Raw genomic sequence first — 15,813 nt, 5'->3', positions numbered from 1 at the left:
TAATACACAGGCGCCTCGCTAAAGAAAGGTAAATAATCCATGGAGGAAAACAAATCACGGTGAAAGACTTTAGAAAGTTATTTTAACCTGTAGTTATAAATCATTTTTTGGACCTGCGCAAATGAGAGGAGAATGTGATGTAGGCTACAGTTGTTTGAGCTAGACAGAATCGAATCTTCCACCAACCACTTTAACTTGCATCTCCCAATCTTGCAACCACAACTGATGATACTATAACAGGCAGCCAGACGTCAACGTCTGCAGCTAACTTAAACGTAACATATGGGTTATGTTAATGGTGGGGTCAAAATCAAAATCATATAAATACACGCTAATTAGGCACCTGTCTCACTTGGGTTTTATGATGAACTGGAAGAAGAGCGCTGATCTCCCCTCCCAGAGGCTCACCTACCTGGGTGTGGTTTTGGACTCCTCTCACTGGATAGCGTGGCTCTCTCAGGAGAGGGTGAACCCTCTGACGGAGCTGCTCTGCCGTGTTGTCCAACGGGCGGTGGAGTTAGCGTTAGCGGCGTGGTGGTTCCCCTGGCCTCCTGCCCATGAGGAGGCTACAGCGGTGGTTCATCCACCTGCTTGTCAAACCGGTGAGACAGAAGCGGCACCTGGTCACACCTGTCTGTTGGTATGGATCTGGCCTACTAGCGGGACCCCCTCTCTCTGTCGGTCGGTGTTCCCCTGGGCAGGGTCACGTTGCATATCTCGGTCTTCACAGACACCTCCCTGTTAGGCTGGGGGGGGGCCTGCCTCTCTCAAGTGGTGGGCGGTCTGTGGAGGGCTCACATGCCTCTCCACATAACTGTGCTGGAGCTCCTCACAGTGTGGAAGGTGTTCCAGCACTTCGCCCCTCTGCTGCGAAACCAGCACGTGCTGGTCCGCACCGACAACAAGGCTGCTATACGCTTGGTGAAAAGTTTCCTGAAGGGGTACGGAGGCACAGGCCGGTGTCAAAGCCCGCAGCCTGACCAAAGCCCCTTTTGAGCCTTTGGAGACAGTGGACCCGAAGTTCCTTTCATCCAAGGTCGCCTTGCTCGTGGCTCTGACGTCGGCCAAGAGGGTCAGCGATCTGGCTGGCCTCCGTCAGTCTCGAAAGCTGTGTACCCATTCCAGTCTCTAACTAGCTAACAGTAGTTAGCAGCAGTTATGATCTGATGTGATTTTTTTTTTTTTTGATTATGAATTAGATAGGTGGTTTAGTCTCAATTATTACACATTGTACATTTAATCAGCATCAGTGCTGATTTTGACAGATTAACCTTGTATCCTGAAAGATAGCTGTTCTCTCTCCTTGTTGTCTTTGTTATCACCAAGGGTGGAGGTAAAGAATGTGCTTGGTTGGTGTTGAGGCAGACGACGTGGCAGTGACTAGGGTTTGAATTAAATTCCAGTGTTAACCAGCACTTCCATTTCATCAGTGAATCCCAAAAGGGGTAAGGCAGGGTAGAGTGAACAGAGGAGGATTTAGGATAGTTCTTGTCAACACGCTTACATTGAGGTTGTGATAATAAGAGGGAATTTGAGTTACACGACTACTGAATTAGCTGAGCTTGCCTGAGGAAGATTGCTGTCTTGCCTAATGCCCTTAGAAGCAATTCTCTATAGCAAATAGCAGCTACAGCATAGACAGGCCACTTCTTCAAGAGGAGGAGCTTCGGACAAAGAGAAGTCTTCTCTTCTATACTTACCCTGCGGCTACAGGGTAACATTTGCAAGAATGTAACATCCTCTTCCTAGAATGAGACACATTGTCCAGTCTGTGTGGGATTAGGAACATGCACTTGCTTAAGCGACAAACAATAGAGCCTAATTTAGCAGCAACATAAACACAGAGCCAAGTTATCATGGCTGGTGACGGCCTATGCAATCAGCTAAGCTTGCTACAACAGTAAACAGAGTGAAACAGTAAAACAATTCAAACAAGATAATGTGTGTTCCCAGCAAAGACAACGGTCATGTAGTCTAGCACTATTATTACTATATTTTACAGATGTGGTGCAGTAGTGAAAAATAAAATACACCAATTTTAAATTAAGAAAACAAACAGCTGGATCCTTTGATTTTGAAACATGTGCAGACATGTCCTGCTCTTTGCAAACCTTATCTTAAAGAATCTACTGGCTACTAGAAATTGAGAACAGAGCTCTAGGTATACTCTGATGAGTTTAATAAACAAAAGGCTCTCTTTGCTCGGCCTCAGTAAAGTTTGAGACCTCAGAGTCTACCCCTAAAATCAAAGAGCACAAAGATGTAGCATTATTCAGCTCAATGTGCCTGGAGTTTTAGGAAAAGGTCAGTGCAAACCACAGACGTCTGCACGTGGAGCTGAATCTGATGATTTTTAAAAGTCAGGGCTCTTCTGGTCCGTCAAATGATATATAGCTGTCTTTGATCCCATTTTAATAAATTCAAAGCCCCAATTCAGGAGGAAAATGTTTGGGATAGATCAATTCTATGCTCTCTTAATAAGGGCAGATTAATCTGCCAGTGGGAATAGTGTGTGGGGATCACAAAAAATTTGCCCCCCACACACGATTCCCTAACCGAGTTTGGCCAAAGCCCTGTTACCCAACCAGTATTTCTATACTGGAATTCTAACCTACCCCAGGTTTGCAAAAAGTTAGTTAGTTGGTGATTAAATTAAGTACAAAAAACATGCCAGAGCAAAGAGTATTAAGGAACTTGACAAGTAGCCTTTTCTTAAATTTTTTTTTACTCATTTGCTACTTGTAACGAGTTTCTACCCACTACTTCTGCACACCAATTTAAGCCTTCCATTTTCAACTTTAATCATATAAAACGTAATTTTCCAACAACAAAAATGTGGCTAGTGGCTTTGGAAAAGCACTAGCCACATTGGCTAGAGAGCAAAAAAGTTAATGTCAAGCCTTGCAGTCAATCATATTAAAATGTCCCTGCCCCACCCCCATCTGGGCCAGTAACCACACACTATGGGCCAGACAATCAAAGCATGTACCAACTGATTTTTAACTGCTGTTATTTATCTCTATTTTAACACTGTGTGGTTTATTGGCTCCACGGTCCAGCAGCCCACCAGAAAAACTCCCAGTACTCCCGATGGCCACTCTGCACTTGATTCTTTGTTTTTGTAGCTACAAGTGACCATTTTCAGATTTCACATTATTAAAATGAATTATTTATTAGTGCAGCTTGTAGTGATCAGAAACAAAAATAGTGTTATTGATAGATTTTAAGATTTACCCAAGTGACAGCACAGGAGAACACCAGGATAACAACTCAGTTGCAGCACACAGGCAAGAACACTTTGCAGAGTTGTACTGTGAAAGCACAAAGAAGGTCCCATTGTATAAAATCAGCTCCTACTTTACCTCAACCATTGAGAAAGATCTCAACCTTGCTGTGATGTCTCTGTTGTGATAAATGCATATCTTCATTAACTACAGTATGGAGAAAACCCACTTTGTTTTATTTATCTTTTTTTAATCATACTCTCTCCTCATATTTTAGTGAATTTAACAACAACAGTGGCACCTTGGTCAGATGGTAAGAAGTGATTCAAATTCTTCAACTGTCTTCACTTTTGCTTGAGTTAGACAACAAAAGTGTAGATTACTGAGGGTCAAGTAAGTGTAATAAGAAAGGCAAGTGTAATAAAGAACTTTGATTTTATTATTTCTGGTTGTCATAAACAGCATTAGCATTTAAAAGTTAGCATGACCATCCTCTAGGGCTGTGATATCTGATAAAATTGCTTTGTTGCATTCTGTCCAACACTGTTCAAAAGGTGGTTTAAAGCTATGCTTGTCAACTTTGGGGCAGCGGAAACAAGTTGTGAACACAATGTTGACCTATGATCAAACACTTGCTGGAGTTGAGTTTCAGGCAACTTGAGTATAGGTGAATGTAAGTTCAACTTTCACTCTCTTTTAGCTCCGTTTTGGTCTCTACTCCTGAGGGAAATATCTGGCTCTTCAGCAAGTCGTTAACTGAATTCTTCTGTTGTTTGTTGCTGGGCAGGTCGTGTGGGTTTTTACATCTTCTCCCTGAAAACAGCTGCCTACTGCTGTCGAAAACTATGAGACCTGTAAGGGCAAATCAAAACAGTTCTGAGCCAAACTTCTAAACAATGAGCTGAGACTCACTATAAGGCTAAACCATGAAGCCTAAGGGGAGCTGCAGATAAGGGCAAAACTCTTTGTATGCTCATCATTACGAGCAACCTCTTTCACATTTATACATCATTCTAAAATTCTGATCATTGCTGCTTTAAAGATATAGAAATGCACTATTATATTGTGTAAAAACTAAACAGATTATCTTACTGAACTGACAGTCACTCTGTGAGGAACTATAGAAGGCATAAAAATGGTAAGGAAGGTAGATGCAATGGCAACGTTAAACAAATGTTCTTACAATACCTTAACTGGTGAGGCTAATGTTTGATAAATTAAGATTATTTTGCAGTATGGAAGTTTAGTATTTTTCTAAAAATAAGCTCAATATTAAACCTGCTTATGAGCATTTGTTGCTGATTTATGAGTTGAGTCTGTGATAAAACTCTACCTGACTTTGTCTTGATCCCTAAACTGTTTTTTCACTTTATTCTCACAGGGGTCGTAGTTAATCTGGCTAATTAAGGGTCTGCCTCCCCTTTTGGACAACCTCATCTGAGCTTTATGTTTTCATGTTCATGCTCCAGCAGCTCTGCCTTGTACTTCTAAGCTAATTTTGCCATGCCTGCATAGCTTTTGGAGGTGGGGGAGGGGGGTGGTTGATAATCCACAGACAGGTTAGGTTCAAAGTGTTATCCCAGGAAAACGATCGTTGTATGGACTTGTTACTATGAAAAGGAAATGCTCCCCTAAATTGTTTTTCTGCTTTATGATACTGTAATTGCACCCATTTATAATAACTTGCAGAAGAGAAAGCAACGCAATCTTTGTCCCATCAAAACCCGAGCATGTTCTCACATCACTAAAATATTATAAGCAAGACAAAAACACAACAATTAAGTAATTTTCTGTTATGCACATAGACACAAAACCAATAGTAACAGAGGATTTGATTTTCATGCTGAAATTACTTGAGGCGGTACAGTGCTAAAGGATTATGTTATGTATGTCGCTATCAATAAACACTCAACACAGACAATTAGATCAAGTGTCTGACTGTTGGAATTTTCCCTCTAAGCTTTTAACAAACTTAAATACTTTGAAATTCCTGAAGGGGTGAAAACTGATACCTGGTCCTGATCTTAAACTGCCTCAAAATCCAGTGATTACATTTAATCAAGAGACGTCTTAATGATCTAATATTGATATTTAAGAGGTTTTAAATCCCGTCATTTTCCCAGGACATGTTCAGGATTCTTTCTCTTCCAAAAAATATCAGGAAACATACCAGAAATTAAATGAATGAAAATATGTCAGTGTAGTGGAGCAAATAGGATTAAATGTGCTGAATGCCAAATGTCTGGAAACAGGAATTCTGTCAAGTGATAATCCCCCTTATGGATTTAACACAGACGTAGGAATCTCTCAAGCCAAAGTCCATAATCATATTGAATTTGTGCTTTACAGAAACAGAAAATCTAGTTTGGAATACGTGGAATCAAAGATCATCATGAGAGTATCTACCACCATGCCGCCTACAGAACATGGTCACCCTTCATATCCTGCTGCTCATACAGGTAGACCAGTGTGTTGGTGAGCTTACCTTGAGAACTTCCATGGGCTTCTGGCTTACAGCAGGCTGGTCACAGGGAGGTGTGACATGGACGGTGGAGGTGTGTTGGGTGCTGTGGTGTAGAAAGTTCGTGGTCCTCCTCTCCCTGTCCTCCCTGCGCTCTTGACCCTGGTGATGGGCAAACACCGGCTGCTCTCGGATCCGGATCTGTGACGTCACGGCCAGTAGAGGGTGGGAACTCTGGAGGCACTTGTAGAGGCCGTGCAGATCCGGAGGAGCACTGAGGACCCCAGACCACCCAACGGCAAAGACAGGAGGGATTAGTTAAACAGACCAGGCCAAATAACATGTGGATGTGTATACGCACAGTCAATCAGTAAGCAATATGAAGTATTGTAGTGGAGTACAATATGATGATAGTGTGAGAAGGAGACCAGAGATTCTTTTATTAAGAATATGTTGTTGTTCTTTGAATGAGAGTGAAAGATGAATTTATGTTTCAGGGAGGTTAAAGCATAATGGAAGATTAGTTTTTTGTGTGATTAGGCGCCCCTACCATTTCAGAATGTAATTCACTGCTGTAAATATAGACACTATACATGTGCTATACACGTGCTATACACGGACATTTCTTATGATCAAAAACTGACAACTTGACAACTTTGCTAACAGCCAAATATCAAGCAAGTGCGATAACCTAAGACAGCAATATTACTTTCTAGTCCAATAAAAAATAATGCAAGCTTGGTGTCTGTCTCACAGCGTTTTATTTCACGAAGCTCTCGCAAATATACAGGAACCTCTTGCTTGGTCACACTCTTTTTCTCTTCTTACCTTCCTCCGCCAGTGTTCTCTTCGGTCTCTTTGCTTCTGTAATTAGCTAACGTTATGTCCGTAGAGGCTGCTGACCCCGGCTCTGGCATGGCACAATGTCTTCTTCGGTCTCTTCACACTCTCTGCCATGAACTCCATACTGAGGCCACATCTACACTACTCCGTTTTTGTTTAAAAATGGAAACCAATAAAACCAATACGATCTCTGTCTATATCAGCATTTTAGCTGCGTATCAAGAGTTGATCTCCGTCTACATTAAAACGACTGAAAACGCACATCTGGTGGCCGTTCATGTACACTGGGCATGCGCTTGCCAGTGTAAACATGGTCTATTCCATAGTTATAGAAGATTTGCCGAAAGAATAAAGTACTACAGACGAAGAACCACACCAGATTTTATTTTGCATGGACCAATAACAAGTTTTAGTAGTGCCATACTATGATTGTTTAGATAGATAACATACTCACTTCCTTTTCAGGTGTGTGTGTGTGTGGGGGGGGGGGGTCAGACTGACCTGGCCGATTACCTAGGGCAACGGATACAAAAGGTCAGAAAGACACATAAGCTGCACTTGGATGAGTACTTTGGTAAAAAAAAAAATTACTTGTGGTTCCTATTTTTTCCTATCTTTTAACGTCCCCGAGGGTCACACTGACCCAACCCGAAGACTTTCCTCGTTAGCCTGTCAGAAATGGAATGTAAAAGGTCTCATTGACTTAACAAGACAGTGCAAGTACGCACACACACACACACACACACACATACAATAAAGCCCCATTTAGCCTGTCACTTAGGACCACCGGAGGAAAACTTGGGTCACACCACACCACACACCCACCCCAAAAGCCCTTTCGCCTATCACCTTGGGTATTTCCCCAGTAATGTGGTACTTCGGGGTGCGTGTGGCGCCATCTGGTGGATGGTCACCGGTACCCTAGTACAACAAGCACATCACGGGTCACTGGGACCCACAGGGACAGCGTGAGGGTTAAAAGCGGCTGTGGGCAGCAGCGGTAACTAGACGTCACAAAGTAAATACGACGACATGCACAGTACAAGTGTAGGCTATGAGTGTGATTTTAATAAATATATTCTGTCAAAAACTCTGTCGATAGCATCGTGTTTCTGCTTTGCATGACTTGACCAAGACCCAATCAGAGAGCCGAGATTTACCAACATTATACGTTGGTGTTGTGTATCTTTCACCAGAGAGGCTCAGCAGTGTGAGCATAGCTAAAATCTATTGCATGATAACAAAAACGCTTAGTGAGCTAGACTGAATATTATAAATGAGATTGTAGTCACTCTAGTATTACTGTAATTAACTGAATTGGTCTACTGTGTTGTCCTGCACTGTTATGTTGCATTATTGTACATTATTTGTAAGAGTATCGTAAAACGAGTGTAAAATGACAATAAATCTAAATTGAACATTACAAAGAAAATAACGCCAGATCCAAGCTAATGTAGCTGGCTGCCCCTGCCTTCCATCACTATACGCACTATATAAGTATAAACAGATAGATCCACATTTGCTTTGTACCGTTACATCATTTTCTTTTAGGTTAATATCAACACTTAGGCTACGTTCAGACTGCAGGCCAAAGTGACCCAAATCCGATTTTTTTTGCCCATATGTGACTCAGATCTCATCTTTTTATGACAGTGTGAACAGGCCAAGTCACATGGAATCTGATCTTTTCCAGTTCGGAACTGGGCCACTTCCATATGTGGTCCAAATCCGATACAGATTGAATTTTTTAAAATGCAACCTGAGTCTGGATACTCAGGTCGGAATTGATGCGACTTTGACGTCACTCTGAGAGCTGCTGTTGTCACTGTTCTGCTGTAGACGGAGCCGTGGTGAAAGTAAAAGCTTCACAAAATCCATTATTATACATGTGGCTCTCTTCCAAATTCCCTTTCTTACACCTGAAATCCACCGGACCACGACCTCTCTTCTGAGTTATGTGCATGCTGCTTGTCCCAGTGGACACAGTGGGGAGAAAGAGAGATGGAGGCAGTGAGCTGTGGGCCAGATGCGTTGTACAGCGTCAGAAACCGTAATGAAAAGAACAGAAAGCTGTGAATACTTGTCATAATTTGGGAGAAATGTGACCTGTGAGAGGACAATAAAAAAAACAGGAGTCTATAACTGGAGCTAACCTCTGTTGCTCCTTGTTTACTTCTGTAGCCTGCAACAGCGTGCTACGTGTGACGTTGTGTTATTCTTCTGCGCATGCGGGTCACTTTCAGGTCGCAGACAGTTCACACTGGAGTCTGATATGGGCCACATTTAAGCAATAATGTCAAATAAAAAAAATCGGATCTGGGAAATAAATCAGAATTGAGCATTAAGGCCTGCGGTCTGAACGTAGCCTTTCACATAATACCAGTGGTACACAGCGTAGTAACATGGATTTACATTTAGCTGACGCTTTTATCCAAAGCGATTCACAAATCAGAGGTCACACACCTCTGGAGCAACTATAGGTTAAGTGTCTTGCTCAGGGACACAATGGTGGGTGTCTCACAGTGGGAATTGAACACAGGTCTCCCACAGCAAAGGCAAGCATCTTATCTATGCGCCATCACCACCCAGAATGCGTTAGCTGGTAAAGTAATGTGGCAAGTCATACAACTATACTGCCAAAACTTATCCAATAGGATGAAAGCCAACTCAGGGTCGGTTTTTACATCCAAAACAAAGTGGAGGTCTCTCCATGACTCAAATGCCTTTACGGTTGCTATGGCTAACTTGTTAAACCCATACCTTTCACCCTCCTGTTTTTCCTGGGATTATCCCTTATTTTATTGTTCTATCCTGCTGTTATCTCGTTAAAATATTTTCCCATAAATATCCTGTATTTTCAACATTTCTAAAATATATTTTTAAAAAAACAACACTGTGCGTATTTAAAATGTTTGCTACATGCCCCTCCGGTAAAGCAGGTGGTAGTTTGTACAACATTAGCTGTAACAGTGACGGAAAAGTCAACAGCACCCGCCAATAAAACATAAAAAGGAGAACAGCAGCACGTGGGGTCCAGGATTAATGATGCATTGCTGTACAGAGTATTTCGCTAGCATATGCCCCTAAAAATAGATAGCCTCCATGTGACAAATGATTAATGATGTGCATGAATGTTAGGATTATTGACAAGTTAGTAGGCCTAGGAAGGAAGGAAGGAAGGAAAGGCAAATCCCTTGCTGAACTGAGGCATCAATAGTTAATTCTGTTAATTAGCCCTCCATTGGCTGCCAAATCTGTTTGGTAATATTATTAGGCCAATGTTTGGTTTACCCTCCATATTCTGCAGCTTGGGAGTAAGCTGGTGCGACTATGTGCCACCCGACTTCCAATAACTACTGTGTTGTGAGGTAGTAACTGTGCCCTTTGGAAAACAGAATGCATCTAATCACTTCACAGCTTTACTCATGTGAAATAATACACTGAGCAAAAACTGTGCACGGCCATTGTGCTGTGCTTCCACTACTCTCCTCCTGTCCACTCTGAGTTCACCCTTTAAAATCGGCAGCAAATTTGAGCAGACAGCGCCTGCACATCCCAAACTGAAATGGATCTGGCAGTGCACACGCTGTCAGGACGAGGCATTCCCTGGGAAAATGATCCTTTTGATAAAACCATTTCAAATCCTCTCAGCCTGTGCAGCTGTGTGATAATCGCACTAATTAGGCTGGCATGTCAAATCTTGCCCCAGTCTGCACCTATCGCTTCAACATCACCAATCGCAATGCTTCACAACTAGCAGAAAAAAGAAAAGAACATCTTAATTATTCACAGAAATATTAATATAGGAGTAGGAGATTCTTCTGTGTCTTGTTCATGACATAAGTAAATCCTATACAAAAGAGTTAAAGTGATCTGAGTAGTAGTTTTCTGAGTAGTTCTGATTGAGCTGTGTTGATGTTGTCGATCCGTTCTGGCTATCAACTGTTCATAAAAAATGTTTTCTCCTTAGCGTTTATTTCCACTGAAAATATATTAACAGTTGTATATAAAAATAATTTAATGTACAATTTATTTGTTAACCCTTGTGTGTTGTTGATATTGGCTATATATCTGCATCTTCTGTGGTTATAGTTTTCCTATTAAGTGACCTCATTAAAACCCAGTATGTAAAAAAATATTGAAAGGGCAACCCCTTTCTTTTGACACAAACTGGTCTTGCACGTTAGCTGAAAGTAACAAAAGAAAGATAATAATAAAGAAAGATGTTACCATAAAGAATTGTTATTACACTACCTATCTTTATCTGTTATATGGACTGTACATTCACATGTATATAAATAACTGTATATATTGTTTTTTTTAAATTTTATCATATTTTAATATGTTTAATAAGTGTTAATATGGTATAACACTTAATTATAGGCTATGTTGTGTGTGTAGCATGAAGGATTTACAAATTTCATTTCGTTTTCAGCCTTGTGCTGGATAATGACTAATAAACAACCCTGTACCTTGTACGTACAGTTATAGCCAAAAATTTGGGCAACCCTGCATGTCTGTCACATAATGCGCTACTTCTCCCAGAAAGTGTCGCAGTCACAAATGCTTTGGTATTATCATGTTTATTTCACACAAAATAAAGCAGAGAGGGAAAAAGCCAAATCTGAGACTTTCCACACAGAGCTCCAAAAATTGGACAACTTAATATTTGGTAGCACACCTTTGGAAAAAATAATTGAAATCAATTTTGTGTTGTTCAAGGGATACCAATATTTTTGGCCATTTTGTTTGCCAAAAAGTAACTCACATACAAAGACATGTAAAGTATGTTATTCTACATCCTTATATTTGGGGTCAGTTTGAGTCCAGAGAGATAACTTGCTGTTAGTCCACTTGTGAACAAACAGTTTTAAAACTCCAATAACATTCAACCAAATTTGGGATTTAGAAGGGTACAACTGCGTAAAAAAGCACTGTCAACACCAATCACAGACACCCAGATACAGTGTATACACACTCTGCACATATTTAAACATGTTTTACAGCTGAGTTCTCTGAGCCCCCTAGTGATGTATAATTTGATGTAGTGAACATCATCTCACTACGTGTCATCAATTCAAAATCAGGTTTATACACAATTCTCATAAAATTAAGAACAGTTATAATGTGTCAAGATGATTAAACAATGTTAAGTATGTTTCTTGTGCTTGTGGGCTTTGGGGTCTCCAGGACTCCAAAAAGAACATAATTGGGTTCATTTCTGTTGTTAAAAAAAATGTAATTAATTGCATTTTCAAAATGTATTTTTTATTGTATACAGACAATGTGTGATAACAAATGTGTGTAATGCATTGTGTGTAACATTTCCAATGATTTGATCAAAGAAATTCAATGTAACCACTGTTGTCCGCCAGTGTTTGTGTGAGATTTATGTGTTTTCAGTTGGTTTTGGTTTTTCACCTCAGATGAGTAGGGGGTACTGTCATATCAGCAATAACATAGGCTAATACACAGCAGATTAGACATAGATATGTCATATTTTAAAGAATATAGTATGACTTTATTCTCATTCAGTTACAACTTTATTTCTCAAAATGTTACGACTTCATTCTGAAAATGTCCGAGAACACAGATACGTTGGAGAGATTCTGAATGCAGAATGTTTTGAGCATGAGCAGAAAACTTGCTGAAATCCAGGAGCCATTAAAGTCCAGGGGTTTATAATTGAATTATCATGAATGAATTTATAATTGACCCGCACATTTAAAGAGCCCCCCCCCCCCCCCCCCCCCCCCAAAAAAAAGACACAAAACAGGAGGGAAGACGAAATAATGCCTGCCTGTGTGCTGACTGAGGAGGGCTGATATTAAATGAGATAAGTTGATCTACATGAGCATTGGCGGCCTCAGCTATGTTTCACCCATTTCCGAGTGACATGCAAGAAATCAATAATTCACCCACTTTTAAAATAAAGTACTTATTTTTCTCACTCATTCATATTTGTGTACAGACATGGAAATGGAAAGTAGGGGTGCTGCAACCCCATCAGCACCCCTAAAGCCAGGCATTTTAAAACCACCAATGGATAAAATAAATGTGACGCAGACTCATAACAGAGAGAGAGAAGTGTATGAACTACACTGCAGACTGGAGTCTCTGTTAACAGTGACAGATAGATCTGTGTTATATAGGCCTACACTATCCTCAATGCGCTGCATTATTATAAACTATGATGAACTGGTCATGGGTCACATGGTGTTCAATTTTGGAGGTGTAAAACTTTCTCAAATTATTATAATTTATTTATAATTTGTTATTAATGACTATTATATAGATATAAATTATCCTGCCAATTAAAAAGAATCTGAAAAACATGAATAGCCTATCGTGGACCATTTACTATGAGGTAATTACACTTAATTAGAAAAACATTTTCTCAGATCCCCCATTTTGTGTATTGACTGCCAGCGTCCCTGCATAGGGGGGACCGGGTTTGGTTGGCACACTTTTCACTCAGCTTTCGTAAATTAAAGGTTATGGTTTCAGCTATAAATAAATATATTTTATGGACACAAATGTTTTCTAAAATTAGATGATTCCCGATTAAATTCTTGTTGTGTATTTGTGCACACAGTTGTTTTCTGGTCCTTTAAAGGTCACAGAAACAAAGATGTAACAACAAAAATGTTTGCCTTGTTGATCAAAAATGTCATTGTTTAATTTTTTTTAATTAAAGGGGCTATATGTAGTTTTTTAGTGAAATTTATCACTTTTGCATTGCATTATTATTATTTCACTTGCTGGATTTTTCTGTTGCGTCTGACGGCCATTATGGCTAATCCCATGTGAAGACTCGGATCGGATTGGATTTTCCAGAAAATCCATGGCTGTTACGTGCCTACCAGGGACAAATTCCTGTGCCATTTTTTGCTCCAGTCTGCCCCTGCCTTGCAGGCAATTGCACCCTGTCAAAGTATGTCCACTCAAGAGCTTGTTTTTGCCAATGACAGGCTCAGATTGTTGTTATGACGAACTGTCTGACGATATCATGGAAAGAATCTCTACAGACATTTTTTTTAAAAATAGTAAGATAATTTTTGTTTGACGCTCCCTGTAACACTCTTGAAATATATTGAACTTTGCCTTCAAGGCCACCACTGTAGAGGAGCATACATATTTTAAAGCAATACAGAATGCCTAAGAGCCATTATATTCCATTATATTTTAACTGTCACATTTTACATAAATAAAGACATTGCCAACATAAATTGGTGGAAGGGAAGCTCAAAATATTTTTGTTGAAAAAACCTTGTTTTAAATAACAATAAATGTAATGATGCATGTTCAGCTAACCTGCGTCATTGGTCTTGGCCATGATCCATGATGAGGCAATTTTAAACCTATTGTGTGTATTGTGAAAATAATTGTTAGATCAGCAAAATGCCATTCGACTTTAATTCAGTGACTTACGACCTCATGAGCTGTGTTTGTTTATGAATTTGCAATGACAGTTTATTATGAGCCTGTTCAAACAATCTAATACAGCTGAGAGATTTCACATAATCTGTCATAATCAAATACTGACCTCCAACTGCATGTTATATTAGTGTTTTCACATTTAAAAACTAACAAGTACACTTTTGTGGCAGATATGCAGACTAAAATTGTTAGATTTTATTATGGGTTGATAAGCACTGTTCCCACACAATGCAGTGTACAACTTAAACAAATGCACTTCTAGAATCATGCAAAAAGTGACAGAAACACACACACACACACACACACCTACAAAAGTAATATATCATTGTAAGATATTTTAGTCTAACAGTTAATTAGTGACATTTTCATAATCATGTTTATTTTCATTTAAAAATGTATGCGTAGGCTACATGTAGAAGCAGCAGACAAAAGTTTAGTTCACTCAAATTTCGCAAAAATTTTGTTTTTCATCTGTTTTTTCCAGCTTTGTTGCCGAGACATGTGTTACCCATGACAGAAAGACAGTCATTGGAAGAGGAAGAGCAGCTTGCCCTAGACAATCAACCGGACCAGGCAGGACAGCGGGTGCGGTGAGTGCCCAGAGGAGAGGAAAGAGAGCAGGGATAGGAACCTTGCTGGCATGAAGACTTTTTTTTATGTGAAGATGAAAGCCGGATTATCACCTTTCTTTGTGTGTTTATAATGGTAAATGAACTACGTTGTATATATATATGGCATATAATATGGCGACACTTGACTCAGCACAACTCAGCATGAGTCATCTTCTGTGCATTTCCATCGTGGTTTGCTTGTTTTATTAATGAGCAGCAAAATCAGTCCCATTTCTATTGGTGAAAAATTAGATGACTTTGATGTTGATTCTGTGAAAACCACAGAAAGCCAATTCTCTCTAGTCAGCACTCAACAGAGGCCATTGAAAATGATTAGCATGCATGTGAAACTCAGACACACAGCTGATATTTTGCCAATTGTTAGGATATGGAAATGTTACAAGATCAAGCATCATAAACTCTCTCATAAAAACCTGTTCGTCAAACAAGAAAAAGGACGAATAAGAAAGCAGGAAACAAGATTTTTTCAATAATGAACCTAATAAGCAAAAATAGCATGAAAATGAATTTTCAGAGGATTAGGTTTCTTACCTTTTTATTTTCATGTTTGTCAGTGATTCACGCGTCCCCACTTCACTTTTGCTGCTGTTTAAAGGAATTAGGTCCTTTTAAAGCACTTTAGGATGTCAGGACTTCCTGGTGTGACACAATAATGTCTCATGCAAGTTGACACAATGACGTGCCAAATGTCTTGTACTTTATGGTTAATTCAACAAATTGGTTAAGAGAAAGGAGGACAAGCTGTTCCTGTAGTTTTGCAACAGAAGCAGTTATCTAGCACACTATCTCCATTTACCGCTGCTGGTGAATGCTGGAATGTGAGCAGTGGATTATAAATATTTTAGCTAAGGGGTTATAATGGAATATGTATTTTAAACTGCTTGGTTTAATAAGGTCTAAACACCATCTGGGTGTCTGCAGGACATGACTGTATCCACGGGCTATTTAACTGTGTTTTTGAAAAAAAAAAGAGCTCCTAAATTATGCAAAAAAACTGATAATTGTTAATCTGATATTCCATATCCGGCCCACGAGTGATAAAACACTACTCACTCTGATTCTCACACTCAAACAAGCTTCCGAATCCTAAAAAAGTGCAAAATAGAGTTCAAGCAATCCCTTTAAAACACTAGTTTGACATTTTGGGAAATACTACTATTTGCCATACTATTTGACTTAGATGAGTTGAGCTATACCACTCTCATATCTAATA

At 39.7% G+C, this 15,813-nt stretch overlaps 1 protein-coding gene across 2 annotated transcripts in view; it reads right to left on the bottom strand.

The window, feature by feature from the left end:
- The window catches only part of mitfa (melanocyte inducing transcription factor a), a 31,323-nt gene extending 16,134 nt beyond the window's left edge, over positions 1 to 15,189 (bottom strand). For both annotated transcript variants that reach the window (XM_046029329.1, XM_046029330.1), the window contains exons 1-2: positions 15,132 to 15,189; positions 5,710 to 5,959 (exon numbers count right to left, since the gene is read on the bottom strand). In XM_046029329.1, coding sequence (XP_045885285.1) covers positions 5,710 to 5,959; positions 15,132 to 15,145 — 264 coding nt within the window. In that variant the 5' untranslated portion in view covers positions 15,146 to 15,189. The remainder of the gene's footprint in view (positions 1 to 5,709; positions 5,960 to 15,131) is intronic.
- Positions 15,190 to 15,813: the final 624 nt, after the last annotated feature.

This window comes from Micropterus dolomieu, linkage group LG18 (genome assembly GCF_021292245.1).
Source record: "Micropterus dolomieu isolate WLL.071019.BEF.003 ecotype Adirondacks linkage group LG18, ASM2129224v1, whole genome shotgun sequence".
Taxonomy (NCBI): Eukaryota; Metazoa; Chordata; class Actinopteri; order Centrarchiformes; family Centrarchidae; genus Micropterus; species Micropterus dolomieu.
Note: the sequence above shows the minus strand (reverse complement) of the source record. Positions and strands in the feature narration are given on the sequence as shown.